The 22,082-nt window shown below is 39.7% G+C and overlaps 1 protein-coding gene across 1 annotated transcript in view; it reads left to right on the plus strand.

Moving 5' to 3' along the window:
* The window catches only part of LOC137590387 (RAS guanyl-releasing protein 2), a 32,826-nt gene that overhangs the window by 7,553 nt on the left and 3,191 nt on the right, over positions 1-22,082 (plus strand). The window contains exons 2-16 of the mRNA XM_068307972.1: positions 1,956-2,070; positions 2,246-2,348; positions 2,620-2,676; positions 2,897-3,028; positions 3,464-3,614; positions 4,197-4,370; positions 7,477-7,593; positions 7,944-8,225; positions 11,686-11,760; positions 12,273-12,395; positions 13,317-13,432; positions 13,543-13,684; positions 18,411-18,447; positions 20,345-20,503; positions 21,641-21,703. Coding sequence (XP_068164073.1) covers positions 2,001-2,070; positions 2,246-2,348; positions 2,620-2,676; positions 2,897-3,028; positions 3,464-3,614; positions 4,197-4,370; positions 7,477-7,593; positions 7,944-8,225; positions 11,686-11,760; positions 12,273-12,395; positions 13,317-13,432; positions 13,543-13,684; positions 18,411-18,447; positions 20,345-20,503; positions 21,641-21,699 — 1,797 coding nt within the window. The 5' untranslated portion in view covers positions 1,956-2,000 and the 3' untranslated portion in view covers positions 21,700-21,703. The remainder of the gene's footprint in view (positions 1-1,955; positions 2,071-2,245; positions 2,349-2,619; positions 2,677-2,896; positions 3,029-3,463; positions 3,615-4,196; positions 4,371-7,476; positions 7,594-7,943; positions 8,226-11,685; positions 11,761-12,272; positions 12,396-13,316; positions 13,433-13,542; positions 13,685-18,410; positions 18,448-20,344; positions 20,504-21,640; positions 21,704-22,082) is intronic.

Raw genomic sequence — 22,082 nt, forward strand, 5'->3', positions numbered from 1 at the left:
GGGGAATGACACAGGGACAAGTTTTTCCAAAATATAACAGATTTACTTCTGAAAACAATTCTAGAGGTCAACATCCGTTTGGAACATCCAGTGATGTCCAAGCATTGTCTTCCTCACGCATGATGAGCCTTTTTCGTCTCAAATTTCCTGATCCTCAATAGAATCCATCTGATCCTCTACACACTGCAGTGTGTAGAGGGTGACCAAAAACACACACTGTTTTTGGTGACAATGGAAGCACTGCAACATCTTGCATCTTGTTCTAAATTTTAAAGCTCAGTGATTTGACCACCTCCTTCATAAAACCACAGTTTTGAATCTCATCTTTTCTTTCGTACTCATCATCGCAGTGACTTTCACTCATGCTCACTGCACAACTGATTGATTTAAGCTTTACGGTTATATCCGTCTTTATCTTTTCTTTTCCCTGCAGAAATTTGTGTATGTGTGTGTGACTAAGACAGCTTGTGAAGTCTGTAATTGAGTGTGTCCTCCCACCATGTTGCTGCAGAGACAGCACAGTGGAAGGCTTCATTGTGTCCGGCACAATGGATATATACACATTCTCATCACACACATCCCACACTCCGCTACAGAACCACAACAATGACGGGCCAATGCAAACTCAGTACTACCATTAAGCTAATCAGAAGTGATCCAGTTAATTCATAACTTATCACCTGACTGGCCACACCTTATGTATAAAATAGATTTAGAGTATTTTACACTCAGACACGAAAAACACATCTGTTAAAAAAAAAAAAAAAGGTTCTCTGGTTACTTCTATTCATGAACACATTTCTCTACGTGAAAACATGGATTTGGTATTTGTGTTGTTGTGAAATGTGCCGAGACAATAGTTGCCATGGTTTCATGGTACAAGGTCATTGTCACCAATGGAAAAACCACCATTCACCTCTCTCTTAATCAATTTATGCAACAAATCAACAATAGAACAAAATACCATCATGCATGTCAAATATGTACCTTAAATATTTGCGTGTTTGCAAAACAAGATAAATTGTTGTTTCCTGTATACTCTCATGCTCATGGTTCTCTGTCAGCTAAACACAATTTAGTCCAACACGCTAAGATCGATATGACTGATGATGGATGGGGTTCACATGATACGGCTGGTATGCATCGATGAATTCGACTCGAAACGTTATATTATATACTATTTATGCTTTTATTTGAAGTAAATTGCAAGTAAAGGTCCCTTTTAGAATTTCAGTTGAAGAAAAGTAGTATACATTAATGACAAATAAATATTTTGGGAAATTAATCTGTAGCAAAGTATCAGATTTTAAAATCATGTGCAAAAAGCATGTGTGTTTGGACCAAAATATTGTTCATGAAAATGCGGACACATCAGATATTTCTCTGTCAATCATGATTTATCTCCTGTTCCTCATTCATGCCATTATTTATTCTGCTCCTCTATCCCGTGCCGATGGAAAATCCGGCGACTTAGTCGACAAGACATTTCTGAAGCTTTGCAGTGAAACAGCATTGCTCAGATCTTTACAGAGATGATATTTTTACGCCCTCTGACAAATCTTAAAGAAAGGCTTTCATTCATTCAGAGTTTTATCACTCTAAGCTTAACTCATATCAGTGACCTGGTTTAAGCTTTGAAAAACTGAAAGTGCTTTACATAATGTTTAAATGATAAAAGAATGTTCTCTATAGGGGATCTTTAACCTGATATTACAGAGGAAAGGAACAATAGTTCGTTTCAATCACAGGCAGGGATTAACTCTAACGTCTTAACTCAGTGACATTCTTCAATGTTGTGTAATTTGAACCATTTCTAAATACTGTAGTGTAAACAGCAATTGATTTTCTCATTTGGTGCAGTCTGAAGCAAAACACAGGACCAGCAGTGTCTTCCAACAGGTATCACTCTGAATGTCTTTTTCTCCGTTTTTCTTGTCATCTGTTTTTTTGCTCAGTGTGAGACTCAAGCTTGAAACAACGCTACGGACGGGAAAGAAACGATGGACTCCATATTATCAGAGCAGTCAGCCACAGTGGATGAGCTGGTGGAAGCGTGCATCCAAGCCTTCGGTTGGTTCTGCTACAAATAATGAAATTATCATTTAATTTTATATTTCATGTGAAATTATATGTGAAATTTCTAATAATGTCCTGTTGAAAAATATCATGTTTTGTGTAGATTGATAAATTTGTGCTGCTTGTGCTGTGATATCTTCTTAGTATATCACTTGTTATTCTGTTATAGATGAGAAAGGCGCACTGAAAGATGCTTCCTTGGTCCGCATGTTTCTCATGATGCAGCCTTGGTACATTCCTTCGACCGACATGGCAAAGAAGCTGGTGCTCAAGTATCCTTCATTTTTGTTTTCTGCATCATCCATGTGCAAATAACCTGGCAATAATCTCCTATCAGGTTGTTGACAGAGTGAAAAACACTCCAGTTTTAGGATGTTGACATGCAAAATGATCCCAGACCTCGGTGCTGAGCAGTTTACAAACTTTTGTTTTCCTTGTTGTTCTACATCTGTTAAACCTTGATGAGATTGTAGAAAGACTTGTTTGAAAGGTGATTGTAACAAATCCTTCAACAGAAATGTTATACCTTGACATTTTGATTAGATCTCGAGAGGAGAGCTGCTCTGCTGAACGACGAACCAGAATATGCTTCCTTGTCAAGTAATAAACTGTCATTCATTCCTGCTGTGCTCTTCCGAACTTTGTTCTGATGCAGTTTGATTTACGGTCGAATGTTTACAACATGCATGTGACGCAGTCATTCTATCACTCAGTGAAAGACGGTTTTATGATGTATGGTGTTGGTTAAAACTTCATGGTGTAGATGTCTATCATCCTGTGGTATTTTCCTCCCTTTTCATCCCTTTGTTCTGCCCCCCAGGTACTGGATCTCTGAGTTTCCTGCAGAGTTCAATCTGAACCCGGAGCTTGCAGACGAGATCAAAGACTTTAAAGACCTCTTGACCACCGAAGGCAACGAGAGGCAGAGTCAGCTCATCGACCTCGACAGCGTGTGAGTGAATCAGCTGCTGCGTAAATGAACACTGTCTGCGGCATCGATGTCCCTAGTCCCGCCTATTGCCTGTTCCTAGAAACTGATGAGAGTTGAACTGTTTGATTTAATCTTTAGTGCTCCGTACGGAGGTGGCTTTGAGAAACAGATGTCCAGCTGGTTTAGTAGGAGGGATTGGCCTTCCAGAATCGAAGTTTGCATTTACTGAAAAAGTGCTTTCTCGGTTTTACGGGACATGTGACATGTTTTATGGTTATAGAAATGATGTAATGCTGTCATCATGATTTTGCTTTGATACCCAACACCATCATAAATCCAGCTCCAGCCTCAGCAGTGGCTATAAAGCTGATTCTTTGCATATGTCATGGTGACTCCACAAGACATAACCTTTCATAATATATTCTACAGTTTTATGTGCTATGTTGTCCTTCTCAGGCCGTCATATCAATGGAAGAGACAGGTGACTCAACGTGTCCCATCAGTGTCCAAAAAGAGGAAGATGTCCCTGTTGTTTGACCACCTTGACTCCTGTGAACTTGCCGAACACCTGACCTACCTGGAGTACAAATCCTTTTGCAAGATCTTGGTCAGTTTGACTGAAGCTTTTGTTCAAGTTGTATTGATGTATCCTGTGTTGTATTTTCAGCTTTAGAATTCTTCAAAAAAAATTTTTTTTTTAATCTGCTGGATCATTGTAGTTGCTAAGCAATGATGGTTAAAGTTACTTTTATTCACAGTAATTATTCTTGTTGTTTGGAAACTTTTTGCTCTGTGTTATTTCAGGAAGCAAATGCAACGTTTGGACTTAAATGTTATATTTTAGATGATAGGTAGGCAGCAGTATGGGGGTAGTTTGTCTTGGCTTTGTCTCATTTTCTTTTGTAATTAAAACTGGAGTAGCAACAGTCACTATGCAATTTCCTCCGGGATTAATAAAGTATCTATCTATCTATCTATAAAGGAACTCACATTAAATAGAAATATGGAGCTCAAGTTTGTTTATATTTCCCAAATTAAAGGTCACCTTAGTCAACCAGGGAATCATCCACCCAGTCAAGTTTTTTTTTTTTTAATTTTTAGTTGACTTTTATTTAACCAAGTGATCAATTGTTGTATACTTTGTATACTGGAAAATTTGGGAAATTCAAATGTTACTCTCTCCTTGTAGTTTCAGGACTACCACAGCTTTGTGATGCATGGCTGCACAGTGGATAACCCCATCCTGGAGCGTTTTATCACCCTTTTCAACAGCGTCTCCCAGTGGATCCAGCTCATGGTTCTCAGCAAGCCCACGGCCCCACAGAGAGCTGCTGTCATCTCTCACTTCATCAGGGTGGCACAGGTCTGTCTGCCGGGCCCATTAAGTCGTTTCTGTATAGCTTTTCACACGGGCTTTCTAGGGTCAGGATTCTTGTTGTAACACACTGATAGGAGATGTGACTGCAGTCACAGCCAGAGAGAAAAGGTGAGGTAGAGGTTAAACCGACAGATGTGGAAAGATGGATAAAAGTCACGGTGTTCCTTTAGTAGCTTCTTCTCCCACACACTTACACTTACACACACACACACACACACACATGCAAAGGACAGAGTCACTTCCCATTAGGTGACACAGATTGTGAAAAGAAAAAAAAATGTAAAAGCTACAGAGTACTTGGAAGATAATGTTGCTGCCATAGAAAAAAACCCAACTTAAATCTTCAGGACGATTGAAAATTTTCTTTTAGCTGGGTGATGATGCATTTATGACATTGTCTAAAAACTTTTATGGCCTGTAAAACTGTCTCAGGTTATTCATTCAAAGTGATGTTTGGGTGAAGTCCTATGCCTACTTGTCTCATATGGCACATGCTGAGATATTTTAATGAACTGAATATACTGAATAATTGAGCATTTAAGCCTGCTTGCTGTCCTTGGCAAAAAGGATCACTCAGGTAATTGAGATTGATCTTAATTTGGATTTTGAATACCTATAAAAATTTGATTTGGACATTATCTGATGCTTAAAATATAAGAATTAAAATCAGATAAATGATATGTTGATGCCTAGAAAAAAGTAGATAGATAAATAAACAACTTTTAAAACAAGATTATAAATGTTATAAATCTCGTAGCTATATAAAATCTCAGTCAAGTATAAGCAGTTTGTAGAGCACTGGGTTATGCCTCCTAATATGATACTTGCGTTGTGCACATCTGTATCTGATTTCATCCACTGTGTTTGATTTAATTCTTTCCAAATGCAACCCAAATGAAGCTTACCTGATAAGTTTCTCTGACCCTGTGTTGCATGACAGAAACGTTCCTTTAAATAGCGTTTGCCTCGACTTCTCTATAACTCATGTAATGTCAGTTTTTCGTTAATCATTTGCCAGATATGCATCTGTGTGATAATTCACCCACTCAGCTGTGCAAGAGAGCTTCAGTCAACTGCAGAGAACTCAGACAAAACTTTATTTTAATAGCCGGAACAAATCCGTTCTTCTTCATCTATTATTATCAATCACAAAACCTCTTTCTGTCTATCAGTCTTTTTGTCTGCAGAAAAATCTTGTCACTCAACATTTAATAAGTTGGCTCTTAGCACGTTTCACCACCTCCTCCTGTCTTAATACCGCAGATTTCCAACACTACAGCAGGAAGTCAGGGGAGCCCAGCAGTGGCTCCTCTGTTTCTGCTCTTGATGTGTGTGTGCCTGGGCTTTTAACAGTGTTCCTGTTAGTCTCACAATATATTAGTGACAACAGATGACTGATGAGTTTGACCCAGCTTGACGTATGGAATGAAAGATCAACTGCATCTGGATCCAATTTCTATATCCTAATTTCCAAATACTGCCAGTACCCAAACTCAGTCACATACATAAAAAAAGGGAGTGAGTTTGAGATGGCGGGGATAAAATTGTGATCTTCTTTTGGACACATTATAGTTCATAAAACATATGGATAATTTGCAATTCCTAAATAGTTGCAGCTAGATTTTAGCTGACATTTTTTAAGGATTTATAACATTCCTTCATTCATTCATTCATTCATTCATTCATTTTCTACCGCTTCATCCGCCGTAGCAGGTCACGGGGACCTGGAGCCTAACTCAGCTGACATAGGGCGTGAAGTGGGGGACACTCCAGGCACGACGCCAGTGCACCGCAGAGATTTATAACATTATTGGCAAAATTTTAACAGCTATCTAAGAAGCTAAAAATTTTCTCATGAGCCTCAAATTTACAAATTTACTTCTGTGATGCTCCACAGCAAATGTTAAAATACTGACATTCTAAAATAAAATAAGCAAAATATCGGCATATGTCATTATGAACACTTTGGCATTCTGATGTTTGCATTAATCAAAGCACTTCATTTGTGCCTTAAATCAAAAAGTACAAGATTTCTGAATCACCTTAGAATATGTCATTGTATGAAAATGAGCATGAGGACTCATGAGTCAGTGCTGTCCTAGCTGTCCCAGAGTACTCGAGTGTAAAAACGCTGTATCGCAGGTTTTATTTGTTTTAATCTGAACGGTCTTCAGCTCATTTCAAAGACAAACTACAGATGAAAGAGAACTGTGTGTCTTTTTGGACTGAATTGTGTATGCATCAAAGATAAATCATTGCTGCTGGAATTCCCAGTGTAACTTATTCTCCTCTGTGACCTGCCTCATGCCTTTGGTATTCAGACATGCACAGAAGGTAGCCTGGATTTGCTTGACATTTCTAAAAGCTGCCCTCCGGGTGTGCTGCCATGTCGGATGCTTGTTCCTCCTGACCCTCACTCATTAGTTTTCTTTTTGAATGCAAAGACTTGTGTTCACATTTCCCTTTCATGTAGATCAAAAAGCTCCTTTCCAGGAAATTCCATATTATGTGCAGTGTACATGTGTATCTCTTGATAGGAGGACTTTTACCACCAATCGGTTTTGTGATAACAAACAATCAGAGACCAATCATACCAATCCCAGTGGAAAACCCTGGCATGTTGTCCAGGCCTCTCTAATGGCAACATGCACATCCATTTTATTCAAAACTACTCTACAAAAGGCTGCTTTGACGATTGATTCCGAAGGGTGTCTGAGCTGAATTAAATGTTCCCCTCTGGCAAACCTCCCACACAGCTGCAACCGCATTGATTTTCAGTGATATGCCATGCCGGCTGAAGGGCAGCATGGAGCCATGGAGAGTGCCATTTGCTTAACTCTAACAGAACATTCAGTACTAGCTTAGTGTACTCACTGCAGGTTCATGTGTGGATGGGCATACCAGTTGCCGAAGAGGATGCCAAAAGCTTAATCTTGTACTTCTTCCTGCACCGGATGCCGTAAATATTTTGTAACCTCATCCGCCTTCTCGCTTGTGCTTTCCCTAAAAGGCCTTTGGCGGTGTCCTACACATTTCTGTACTGTCTCCTCTTTCACCCTCGCTTCTAATATTTCCTCTGTCTCGTTGACAGAAGCTGCTGCAGTTGCAGAACTTCAACACGCTGATGGCGGTGGTGGGGGGCCTCAGCAACAGCTCTATTTCCCGTCTTAAAGACACCCAGACCCACATCAGTGCCGAGACCAACAAGGTGAAGTAGCTGCTGACCTCCACTAACGTTGGTGCTGTTAGTGCCACAACTAGACACAATCACACATATTTCGATGGTCACTGCATGTGATGAACTTGGTCCACATTGCCTGTGTGCAAGCTGCTAACTCCTCCACAATGACTTCTTAGAGTTTTTAGAGGAGTTACAGCATCCTGTCAGTTATGTAAGTCCATCTGGGCAAAGTTTGTTCCAGAATATCTTGACTCATGTAAACAAATCTCTCTTGAGACAGGCGTTCTATTTCCTGCCAACTCTCATCTCTTCCTTGTCCATTTTACCCAGCGTACTTCTATGTTTTTATAATTTCCCTGCACTGTCTCGACATAAAGGTTTTCAACAACCTCATCGAACTGGTCACATCGTGTGCAAACTACAGTCAATACCGTAAGCGCTTCACGGAGTGCTCAGGGTTTCGATTCCCCATCCTCGGTGTTCACCTGAAAGACCTCATAGCCGTTCACGTGGCGCTACCAGACTGGTTGGACAAAGAGAAGACGCGGGTCAACCTGACCAAGACACAGCAGCTGTATGCCATCCTGCAAGAACTGGCACAGATCCAGAACACTCCACCAAATATTGATGCCAATACAGACCTGCTCAACCTGCTGACGGTGAGTAAAGGCTGGACAGAATGTTGTTGTTTGTAGCTTCTAATTTAAATCTGAGGTAAAGATGTACCTGGGGCAAAGACACACACCTTGGTGCATATGCTGCACCTTGAATTTCATTCAAAAAGCTAGTGTGGGACATGGCGTAATGGATGGGTGCAATTTAAGGCACAAAAACAGAAAGAGAGAATCTGCACTGACTGTAATATAAAACCAATAACATGTGAACTGCTTATTATCTATGATAAAATATTACAATACACAATCAATGAACAGTGCATTCACCTGCAAATCAGTAGTGATGTCAATGCAAGATAACAGAGCAGCAATTCATCTTTGCAATTAGTTTGAACAGTTTTAGATTTATTTAGCAATTAGTGTGAGATGGATGCTCGCTTCCAGGTTTTCATATTATACATGTGTAACGAGTTTCTCTTAAAGTTTATAATTAAGTCAATCTATTCAGTTTACTGTCAATATATCTTTGGATGATACGTCTTCAGTTAATCGACTATTTGCTGTGTTTCTGCTCCAATGCACCTACTAAAATATATACTATTTTAAACTTAGTTTACATCTCTCCACTTGTGGATACTATGTACTTCATACTTATATTTATTGGGCATGAAGTACAAAGTATGTATGATTTCAAATGCAGTAATGATTTAGTTCTATTGAGATTTGGTTGGTTCGTGACCTGACAAGCTACACATGAAAACTTGGGCTTAAATCATATGTAACCATAACTTTCCAGGGTTCACCTCCACTTGTGTTAAACAGACGTGGTTCATCACCACTAAATCATAATTACAGAATGATTCTCAATCTATTTTATGAGCTCATACATTTACAATACAGAGGAAATCCCACTTTACCTTTGCTTCCACCTGAATCGAGGAGATGTTTTAAAATTTCACAACACGGAACCGTTCCATTTCTTAATGTTTTTGACAGATGCTGATAAGACTCTCTTGGATTTGAAAAGGGTAGTTTTCTGCATCTAAGCAGTCCAGGAGATCAATAACTCTGTCTGCTGGCAGGTGTTTGTGTGAGATTGGCTCCTCTTTTTTTCTTCATGTGGAAATGATAGAAAACAACAAGTCAGTGTTTGTGAGTGTGGGGGAGCAAGGGATGATTGCTGGACAGAGTCAGTACCCAATTATCTTATATGTGTATCGCACTCACGTCGAGCTCGAGACCCCCTCATCTCGCAGCGAAGAGATGGAAAAGAAATAAATTCTTCAAATAATGAAGCTGTCTCCTCAGGTACGCCCGACAGTTACAAAAGGCCAACCACACACACGATAACGCTTTTGTATTATTTCAAATGTGGTGAAAAAAGTTGTTAACCCTTTAAATATTGAAAGCTCATCAGACAGGCTAGAAGAAAAAGCTCTATTTTCTTTCTACACTCACAACGCAACAAACCCCAGGAAAACAGTTTACAGTTGAATGAAATGATGCTAGATGGTAATTACATGTGACTTAATGTTGACTGGAGCAGAGAATCCCGTTGCCATAGTGGCGGCATTAACGTATAAGACACTATAATTAAGAAGTGGAGGTCTGCCAGATAAGATAAATGATGTGTTAACTTCAAAAAACAGAAGTGGATATAGATAGATAGGTAGTCACAGTCTTTGAGTTTAGGGGAATATGGTGGTGCCGAATGTACTTGAAAAATATATAAACCACAGCCTGGATATCTGGATCATTCAAGTGAGAATATGCCCGGTGGGGTATTTAAAGGATGGTTTCATCAAATCCAGCAAGTTTGGTAGGCAAACTGCAGGGAGTCGAGATTGTGCCTGACACATAGCCGCAGATAGTGGAGGAATGGCTGCCGTTCAGACAAAACATATCTGATTTAAATATTCTTAGGGTGGATCATTAGTTTTCTACGTGGCCTTCAGAGATATTAGGGCTGGATGGTTTTGAAAAATGAACCGACATCCAACAGCTCAAAAATCATCTTAGCTGGAAGTGATATTTTTCATTTGGCCGCTTCTGTATAGTTCCCACTTGTGGAGTTAATGGAGTGCAGTTCCAATACTTACAGATGTGAATCTTTAAAAACACTGGTTTTTCTCAGTTTAACCAGATGACAACACCTTAAACATAATTTCTCACAAATGTCTATGCAATCAGAGACAGTCGTTGCGATGTTGCAGACAACCACCCAAATATTTACCAGCTGCTTCAGTCATGGTACACAACAGCCTTATTTGGTCACAATGGGCTTCATATTTGCAGCTGGACTCTTCCTCTAGATGTTCTTGCCTAAAGCGATGCAGGAATGAACAAAATTTGTGGTGGAGAATGCTGGGAAAGAAATGAGGCTCTCTTTATGCTTGAGAACATAAGCACAATGAGCTCAAAGCTCAAATGTACACTTACAAGGCCTTAGAGCTTGAAACCATGACATGTGGTCTGTATTATTTTGTGGCCTACAGTAAGTGTAGGTCTGTAATGGAGGCAGGGATGAAGTGAGCTTTTACTTTGTGTAAGGGTTTACCAACATCTCCACTCTCCTTCTAAATATTGTTTTTTCACAGCTACTTGTGAAAGTATACTTTATAGTGTACTTTAATATGGGTATGGTCACAGGTTCAACAGGGGACATATGCCACACCCAGCAATGATGAAACCTCCAGTGAAAGAATGTGGTGAAATGCTGTGTTTCAGTTTTCAGTTATGTTGTAACTTAAAATTGTTGTGGAGCTCCTAGTTTTCTCTCTGCTGCCTTGGCTTCTATTCACACTTAACAGTTGCTTCATCACCATATTTGTTTCCCCTGAAGTTACATAATGATGGTGATAAGAAAGGGTGCACATTTTTGTTCTCTTTCTCATAGGAAGATCTGGAGGTGTCGCTTAGTTTTTTGGTTTCCTCTGTGCTAGTAGTAGCATATCTATCACTTATCGCTTAAAAAAACAACCATCCAGTTATTATTATTATTATTATTATTATTATTATTATTATTATTATTATTATTATTATTATTACTATTATTATTACTACTACTACTACTATTATTATTGCTATTAATTATTAATTACAATTATTAATTATTATAATCAACAACAACAACAACAACAACAACAACAACAACAATAATAATAATAATAATAATAATAATAATAATAATAATAAATTAATCTGACCATGTACGGGATGACAGATAGTGATTGTACATTCAGGTTAAAAGCAAGCAATACAATGTCTGTATAGAGACCTATTGGGACTGTAACTGTCTTGTGTTGTTTACTCTTTGATTTGTCCATGATATTTAGCATTAGCTGTCACCTGACTCTCCGGAGTAATCAGTTTACCAGGCCACAGGGCATTTTTTATGCTGCTCCCAATGACCAGTAATGTTCTGCACTGGCTCAACCCTGCTGATCTGGGGAGGTGGGTGCTGAGCACAGGTCAAATAAGGCCAAATGTTCCCTGTCCTGTGCAGGTTTCTCTGGACCAGTACCACACAGAGGAGGAGATCTATCAGATGTCTCTGCAGAGAGAGCCCCGTAAGCCAGCGGTGAGCAGCACACTTATTTACTCTGGGTTCACTCATGGCAACTTCTCAAACATCCCATTTGGCAGTGACGTCCCCCTTTTTTGCTCCTGTCTTCATGTGATGGATGGTCAAAATTTTCACAACATCTTCCACCTTGCTTCTTGAAGCATCCATCCCTTAAGTGAATGGACAACTCTGAGTTTTCCATGATGATCTATCAGATGTTTTAAACTCATTTTTATCCTCAGTGATTTGAATTATGTTGGGAATAATTACTCCTCAACACTGCTGGACATTCAGAAATAATAACCAAGATCATATCCTATAATAGATGATACACCTCCACACTGTGTCGAATAGCGTCATAAATGCATGTTAGAAGTCTTTTCTTTTCCCATGACATTTTGATCCACTGCTGGGACACCGCCGCTCACCACAGCAGCTATACTACATTTCCCTGTCTTTTCTGCTAAACTTTCTGCTTGTCTGGCTTGATATTGATCTTACCATTTTCGGATTCTCATGTGTTGTAGCAAAACTCCAGTCCTGCCCCCGCACCTGACCCTAAGCCCACCATGATCGATGAGTGGGCTGTGTCAGTTAAGCCTAACGCTGATCCAACAATCATCAAGAAACACATAGAGAAGATGGTGGAGGTGAGTCTGTCAGTGCCCACGGATCCCCCTCTTTGGTATAAACTGTGGGGTTGTTTGTGACAACCCTGAAGGGCTGAGAGTATATTATTTGTTGTTATCCTCTCCACAGCCATTTTTGACATGATGACCGCTACTCAAGTGCTCGAGGCTAAGGGATAAAGATATGTAATCTCACAGCATAATTACCAATTCTGGGAAAGCCACTCAAACATCGAAGTCCAATTTTAATGTGGATTTGAAATAGCTTTTCAAACTAGTAGAAAGGCATTTTTATAATGCATGACTTAACATTAGAATTTTGTTTTTGTCTTGTCCGTCTTGTCTCTCTTTTTCACCGTCGGTCATCAGCCGCCACCACCAATTGGTGGCTGATGACTGTGCTACAGACCGAAGAGGCTGTAGAGACTGATGAAATGAAGTTTTTGAATGTGATAGATGCAAGCATCAATACAGACAGATGACAGATGCTATAAGAATAAATCCTTATATTAGACAGACAGACAGACAGACAGACAGATGGACAGACTGACAGAGAGTGAGAGACATAGACAGAGGGAGAAAGCGAGAGAGAGATTATGAGTCAGGAGTGAGAATATATATTTTTTTATTCTTGGTGATATAAAAGCTGTGGTGCAGTCAGAATAAATCAAAGCATATTGGTTCTTATTTATATTTATCTGCGGCTCGGTGTTATTGTCTTTTGCAGAATGCATGAAGAGCTGTGTGCATAAACTACAGACAGAATCTAATAAACACATACATTTCAATTAAAGAAACATATGCAAAGAAAACATAATAAATTCCAAAAGGATAAGTCTACTTTCTCAGATCAAAGTATTCCAAGCAGTGAGGTTCAATGTAGGTCAACACTATGCAGCAGAAATCCCACAGAATTAACCTTCACAACCTCTCTGTTCACAGTCGGTTTTCAAGAACTTTGACACAGATGGCGACGGCCACATCTCAAGGGACGAATTTGAAGCCATCAGAAACAACTTCCCTTACCTCAGCAAGTTTGGAGAACTGGACAAGAATCAGTAAGCATATACAGATTTACGCAGCGCTGTAAGCAGCTTATGACTTTAAGCTCTGGTTATGACAATCTGAGTTATGCGGCGCTCACCTCTCCTCTTCCTCTCCCCCGCAGAGACGGAAAGATCAGCAGAGAAGAGATGATCGACTATTTTATGAAAGCCAGCTCTCTTCTTAACTGCAAGATGGGTTTCATCCACACTTTCACTGAGACAACTTACGTCAAGCCCACATTCTGTGAGCACTGCGCCGGCTTTGTGAGTAAAACACAGATCAGTAAATGTCAAGATCACTCATGTTTTAAAAGTACAGCCGACCCATGTAGCTTCTTCTTGTACGCATGCTCAAGTTTCCTCGTCTGCAAAACTTTTCTCGAGTTTTATAGAAAAAGCAGCCTAGCAGAATTCTCATGAACAAATCAAGATGATGGATGGGTTATGACTCCACTGCAGCTCCCTTGGATCTTAAAATGACACAAAACAATACAAGTGTATGCAGCACCATCATAGATCATTTTAAATACAAAGTCAGCTGCACGATTCACAAAAGCTTCAGGTAGTTTTGTTTTCATATACATTGATTTCTTTATTGACCTAATCAATGGCGTGCGTCACAGATTGATTGAAAAGGTCAAAGTTTCAGTTGAGCTCACCTTGCCATTATTCATCCTCGTTGTCTTACAGACAATGTGCACTTTATTACATGCCATGATAGACCCATTCTTTCTGGATAGTCAGGGCAATGCCAATTAGTTTGAGCTATAGCCACACACACCGTCGAAGTTGCACTCTGGGAAATATGGGAGGAAAGTAATTGGGCGAGTGCTATGTCCTGTGTGTCATATGGCCCTTAACGTTCTCCAAAGCTCTCCGAGGAGCCCACGATTATTTTGACACAGACAGTGAGTCAGCAGTTAGCTGTAACAGGAACAGAAGCAGGGCCCTCGTATAGAACTTCAGACTATGATGTACGCTGCACATAAAGAAAAGCTCAAATATAGCAGCAGATATAGATAGGTAGATATATAGATGTAGGTGGATATTGCATATATTCACATATATTCATATCATGACATTTCATTCACACTCAAAAACACTCAAAAGCACAAACTCACATCCTCCAGGGGAAGCTGTGTCATTTTCAAACCATCATGAGGGGAAACTCAGAATAGAGAGCAGGGAAAGATAAGGACTCCATCGGCGCGCTTCTTCCTCTGAATGCGTGTGTGGCAGAGGTAGATACACGAGACACTTCCTCCTCTGCTTTGTGCTGTCCCTCTTGGCTCCTGTGCTAAAACAATATTTTCCCGCAGCTCATTTTTCAACACTCGTCTCAAACACGAGTTCAGTCACAACAGTGTCTCTTGTTGCGTGTTCACAGTATTGTGTTGTGTGAGTCATCTTTGGCCTCACTCCCTAATTAACGGCACGTCGAGGAGTTTTACTAAACGCACAAAGCGAGAAGAAACATCACAGCATTGTTTGCATCTCATGAGAGTACAGCTAGTTTCTAGCTGAAGGCATGGAGGGCTTTATGTGAGATACTGCAGACAGTCTCTCTGGGATTTTCACAGTTTAGCTTTATAATATCACAATAAGAGAAGAAGAAGAGGTGGTGTCTTGTTATTTCTGACGAGGAGTGTTCCTATTGTTTTAGATAAACTTGACTGTAACATTGGGCTTTAATGGGAAAAATCTTTACATTGTGAGATTCTTTTTATTCTTTATAACCAGGCTTTCATTTTATAAAACAAGATCGCTTTTACTGAGAAATAGTTCCAAATTGAAACTGGTTATAAAACTTTGATTCCATTGGAATAATAAACAAAATTCTGATTATTATTCTGCTTATTGTTACCTAAATAAATTTTGCCCACACTTAACTTAGTTTCCATGGTGATTGCATGGTCCTGTGGTTTCTACCGCAAAGGTATGATGTTAATCAGGCTCAGCCATGGACTACGGCAAGCAGCAATCAAAACTGTAGCTCTGTTTTGCCTTGAAATGCGCTGCATTGCCACAGCGCAACGACTGTGTCTTTGAGGGTTGCCCGGCAACTTCATGGCGATGACAGGATTCAAGAAGCCATTCAGCAAAGTTAATTAGCTGAGTTATCTTAAGGAAGTTGAACTGTAGCAGATAATGTATATGTGTCCATTTGGATGATTCATTGCATCAAAGTGTCCTAAGAAAGCTGACAAGCCCTCTGTGTTCACACTGTTAAATTGATGGAATCTCCCCTTAAAGCAGGACTGAATGACGCGACTGTTGCCAGATTTGGTTTGGTTTTTACTATAACAGCTAGACACATTCGATGTTACGTGAATTTATTTCAGGAATTAAGCATTAATTACACATTCATTTGCCAGCAGATGTCATTGATAATGCATGTACCTAATATGTCGGCTCAGATTTCATGCCTATAGTCACACTCAGTCTGTTGATTCAAATCTAGTGATCACAAACTGAGATGTTGATAACTATCTATCTTAGAGTTCTTCATCAAACGTCTAACCTCTGGTGATGGAAATGTATTTCTATCATTATAAAATGCTGACATTCCAATTTGACCATCTTAACATTAAAATCTCACAGTAGCCTGTCAAACTGATGTCACACCTCAGTGCGTTTCCAGCTCCTTTTTTTGAATGTATTGTGTGTTGTTTTTTTTTATTCTAGCGAGGCACCAAAGGTCATTCAGTGTAGGCAGAACTGTGATGTCAGTCCTGTTTAGATCTTCTACCCGTAACTGACTTCTCTTTGTTGTACGGCCCGCGCTCACAGTTTCCTACTGTGTGTGTCTTTGTGTGTACATGCGCATCAGCAAGTGTGCGTTTCCTTGCATGCATTTAGATTTTTGTGTGTGTGCATGTGTGTGTAAAGAGGTCAGGATATTTGTGTGATCTCTGGCTTGGCTCTTTCATGTCATTGTCCCCCCCCCACTGTCTGTGCGCTCACCATGTCCTGCTTGATCTCGGTCCCCATTCACCACCTCTGTCCTGCCAGTCTCTTCTCTCCCTATTTCCTCCCCTCGTTCTCTGACTTACCTTGTTCCATTGTGCCTTTTTCTACAGCAAACACTTGTTATTCCTTCCCTCAGCATCAGTAATGGATACCATATATGGACATTTTAACATGTTTTATCCTATCAACTGTTAATGTTTTGTACTGTAATAGTTAACTGCCAAAGCAGACATTTGTTTTTAGTTTTCAGGCAGTAAACAGTTTAGTTTTGTTTGCTGTTCAACACAGTTTAAATTATTGAAAGTGAGATAACTAATATATAACTGTGTCAAAAATGGTTAGTATCTCAATCTATAATTCCAAAGAATCTGTGTTGTGTGGATGTATGGATCCCACACTCTCATCGACTGTTTAAAGCACTTTTGTGTATCACGGAATATATAACACCTTTTCTTTTGTCTTTCTGTCTTATCCTGTTCCTGAGATATGTGCAAAAAATGTACAAAAGTTGAAATTTGACCTAGTTTTCTCAAGGTCATCTCATTTGCATCACCTTTGCCGCCCGAGTAATGTGCTTTTTGTTTCATCTTTCTACCTGCAACGGTTGTGAAGATATGTGGTGGATGGACGGACGACACACAAACACTGACAGTTAGAATACATCACTGCTTTGCGGGATGTAACAACAACGTTCAAATTAAACGAAGTGCTTATTGTTCTAAAACAAAAAGTGATGCGTCAGAACACTAAACAGACATTTCTTAGCTTTTTTGAAACATATTGCTAACCTCAGTTTTAGAATGAATGTATTTTATTTATAATAAAAATGGTCATTGTGTGGAAAATTAAATATGTTTTCTTTCAATTGCATTAAGCCATTGGATCCTCTTTTTATTGGACTTTTAACATAATGTCTCGATGGTCCTGGAAAAGATATTTAAAATAAAATAAAATGCTCCTTAGTGATGCATTCAAAGACCATTGATATTGGTGCTGATGTTTATTGATTCTATAAAAGAAGCCAGTTAACTATCATGGCCAGCTAAAACTGGAGTGTGAGAGAGCCTGAGGATCTCTGTAATTATCTGCAACTACACAATGACCATGTTGTGAAAAACGATGATGTCTCTGTAGGCTGATTATCAGGCTGTAATAAAATGAATGGAAAATAATGGCTGTTAGAGAAATGGGAAATTAATCTAACATTTTATAGCATGGTTAATGGTTGGCAATTATGTAAAGTATAAGTCATTTGTAGACTTAACCGTGCAAAACCACCACAGTCCTCAAAGCCCATCTGTCAAAATTGATCATGTCAGCTGCATAGTGGAAATCTGACCTTTGTTTTGAACACTCAGCTTAAATGAAACCATAACAAGACCGTTAAGCGAAGAGAGTCACAACATCAGCAGAAATCTACAACATTAAATGGAGCATTAAAAATTCTAAAGTAGTAAAAGTCTGGAAAGACCTTGTTTCTGTGTGCAGGGAAAGGCAAAAAATGGCTATGGGTGAAAGGCAGGGTACAACTCGGATGAGACGACAGCTCATTGCAGAGACACAAGAAAGACAAACAAAAAGCATGCTCAACTTGGTGTGAACAGTTCACCTAAGCTGCGCGACATGTATGTTAACATATTCGTTGATATATAGCTAATACAGATGTGATAATAATAATAATAACAACAACAACAACAACAACAACAACAACAACAACAACAACAATAATAATAATAATAATAATAATAATAATAATAATAATAATAATAAAATAATAATAATAAAATAATAATAATAATACTATGGATTAATTGGACCTACTGATAAAATCCTAAGCAGTTTAATTAAACATCTCATGGTTACTGGTGATACAATAAAGTGGTCCAATTAATTCTGACAGCAGTGGACATCCACTTCCCCCCTGAGGAGTCCCTATAGTGATTTTAAGTTTCCTCATGCCTGAATGGAAATGATAACGTGTCCCAATTGGCACCATTTTAATTGTCTGTCTTCTTCACAGATATGGGGCTTCTACAAGCAAGGCTACAAGTGTAAAGGTAGGAGAGCTTTTCATTAAGCTTCGCTCTGTGTCTGCTGCCAAGATGCAGACACACACACACACACACACACACACACACACACACACACATTGGTAATGATTTTTGTAAGTGCTGAGTAAATATCATCAATGCAGGAACTTAAGCAAACAAAACACACTTGTAATGGATTTCCATTCACAAAGCTTGGTTCACTAACAGCTGGACAAGCTCAACACCTCCCATCATCCCTCATCATTAGCTTCAAAGCACACTATCAGTTGGCTCCTTTCCCCTTGTTGGTACGCTGGGGGTTTGTGCTGATGCTAAAAATTAAGTAGTGGTAATTTACAGATGTTAAGTGCACTAAATAACTTACAGTGCACATGTTTCACACAGATGGCAGTTCCAAAGTTTTAAAATGATACCACATCTAAAGTTTAAGAAGAGAGTGATAAAACCCAGATTTGGAATTCTTTGTTAATTGTTGTTCTTACCATGTCTCTCTGCCAACACCATTCATTCAGCTATGAGTGCTCTTTTCATAAATTTATGTAAAAAAAATCTCTTTGTTCCTTCATTACATACAGTATAATCATATAATCGCCAACTATTTACTGCTTCCTCATTGGTTCAGGTCAATCTCACATCAGTGTATTGCTATCAACAATAATTTGACTTTCTTCTAGAGTAATTAATGCTGTTTGGAGTCTTTTACAGACTGTTACGACCAGCGCAGCAATCGGAACCATGGGTTTAGTTTTAATTTCCTGTTCTGTCACCGCCTGATTTCTGAATTACAGAGTCTAATTCCAATTTGAGATTTTCAGCTGCTTAGATATTATTGAGACGAACGCAATGTAAAACTGAGGAAAAACAAGCACTTTGTACGCAGATGCACACATGCACCATTCACCCACGCCCCCCACCCCCCCAGGCATCCCTCCGATGACGGGTGCATGCCTCCGAATCCGAGCCGAGCTGGGACGGGGGCGAGTGTTCTGCTTGTTCCAGTACATTAATGAGCCCGCAGGAAGTCGATGAGAGAGTCCCACAGCCATTCATCCCCATTACCATTGTTAGGCTGTAGAGGTAGAGGAGGGAGCTTCCCTGACATAATTGAAATGAATCACTCTCCGCCATGCAGTAACGGTGTGTCGTCTTGAATGTGTGTGTGTGTGGAGCTGGTTGTGTGTTCAGATATTGAGACCAAGGCCACTGTGTGACTGCTGTCTATTGGTGTTGTGTGTCTCAATAAAAGGCTACTTTTTTTTTTTAAACCTTATTGTGGACCTTTAAGCCCAGTTTTTTGATACAGGAACAGGGAGTTATTAGCTGTCAACAGAATGATGAGAACAGTGAATTCAGATTATCGAACCAAGGGAGAAAAATGCAGTGAAACCAAAAATGTTGTTTCTTAAATCGTTCATCTTGCCATCACCAAGGGGAAGAGGGGACTGCACTTCCTAAATGAGGGAGAAAAATGTTTCTTTAGGCTTTGAGGTAAATATGCAGAGGTGTTTAGGAGAATTTTAGGCTCAGGTTCCATGACTCACATGTTTTTGTGCTGCCTCGCTCGGGGAACCGTCACCCCTCTCCCCCCCCAGACTCCCGCTGGCTTACAGAGTTGATGTCAGGCACGCTCGGCCTCACCGTGGGCGTGTGCCGGTGTTCTTGTATCTGCATGGGATGTGGCAGCTCTGTCCTCACTCCTCAGTTCTCCCCAACTTCCGTCCCTTTGTCTGACCCTGTACCTCTTTCTCCAATCCAACCGCTCTCTTTCCTACCTTCCTTCAAATCTCGCCTCCTCTTTCGGCGGTTTTCACTCCCTCTCCCCCGATCCCCACGTCCTCTCCTCCTCTCCCGTCACCTCTCTTTACCTCCTTCCTCCTTCTTCCGGATGAACAACCGCCGGCAGCCTGCGGGGTGAACTGCCACAAGGCCTGCCGAAGCCGCCTGGCCGTCGAGTGTCGGAAGAGGACCAAGAGCATCAGCCACGAGACACCGCCCGCCCTCCAGGCCAGGTCCTACAGCTTCCCTCCACCTGCCAATACCCCACCCAGCCTGCAGAACACAGGTGAGTCCTACAGTAGGGGTTAAATCAGTAGAGCTGGGAGTCTGGTTCTCTATTTCTGACGTCACTGTAAGCATGACTAAAGTGGTCTAATATTCAACCAGACAAATGACTAGCTCTATTCTCAAACGTCTTTTATTTGTTTTATTCCTTACTTTACCGCTATAAATTATTAGACATATTATAATCCATCTTAATTAAAGTTTTATGGCTGTTTTATGCATCTTTGTCTTATTTTTACTATGATTATCATGTTAACATAAATTATCTGTCCCTGTTTTTATGTTCATTGTGTTTCTTTTTGTATTAAGTGCATAATTTCTCGTAAAGCACTTTGACCTGCATTTATTAAAAAGTGCCATATAAATAAATGTGTTAGTGCTGAATATATCTTTATAAATGTCAAATGTTGCTGCAGTTGTTACCCTTTGTTATTATTTATTTGAAGCTTGGTCTAAATTCTGACATTTGCGTAAAAATACTGCAATTTAAACAAAAAACATAAAATATTTGTAAAATCATTCACTTAGTTTGTTTATACTATCATTTCTTATATAACTGTGTCCCATGTTAATCGTCTTTGTTGTATTGTGTCTGATGGTAAATTCAGAACCAGAATTTAAATGTGATGCTCGAATTTTAAGACTAATTCAATGTGTGAATATCTTGTCTTTTAATGATGATATGATGGACAAGCAGCAGTAAATCGTTTAGCTCCAGATCAAAATCAAGTAAACCAACATGAAAAACATCGGAGCCATCCAAAGATGTGCAGAAAACAGCAGAAGAGCTTAGATGAATTCTCATTAACATTTTTTCGGCGTTTCAATACTTCCACTCCTTTAAGGGTGCTTGTGTCTTTTTCTAAACATATGGGCTGCTGGCATTTGGACGTATTATCAAACAGAGGAGGCTAATTTGCAATGGAAATATAGTTGGTTCACCACAGGGAGGGTAGTGACTCATAGATGCAATGTTTTTATCCGAAATATTCTACCGCCTGCTTCTACTTTCTATCAATATTAATCTATTTGATCAATGAGCTGTGCAGCAAATGAATGTGAATAATAAACAGACTACGGGCAAACAAACTGGACTTTCGTTGGAGTGTTTCTCTACCTTAACTATCTCTGATTGCAGTAATTGCTGAAGAGGACATCGAGTCGGTGGAGGAAGGAGTGTTTGATGTCCATCTATAACCAGGTAACAGACTTATTGCCATAGCATTCAGTTCACTCCTGTCACTGTCGACATTTTTAGTCCCTACCCACGGTGGGAATGAGTCCAGATGTCCTATAAGTCATGATTATGATTCTGGTTGGCTGCTGATGTTATCCTGGGATCGTTCAACACCAGATGTGTCCAGTCACACAACAAAACAGAAGGGTTTGTAACTGGAGCCAACACTCGGTTAGCATAACATAGCATTTAATCTGAAAAAGAACAAGCTCCTTGTTCAACAGCATGTTTGTAGTTCTGTAGTTTTTAGTTGTACTTCCTGACACTGATGTTTCCATGCCACCAGTGGACTGTCAGGTAACCTGGTGAGTCAACAAAGCCGCTGGATATAGCTTCTTATTTC

Source organism: Antennarius striatus, chromosome 23, assembly GCF_040054535.1.
Source record: "Antennarius striatus isolate MH-2024 chromosome 23, ASM4005453v1, whole genome shotgun sequence".
In the NCBI taxonomy this organism is placed as follows: Eukaryota; Metazoa; Chordata; class Actinopteri; order Lophiiformes; family Antennariidae; genus Antennarius; species Antennarius striatus.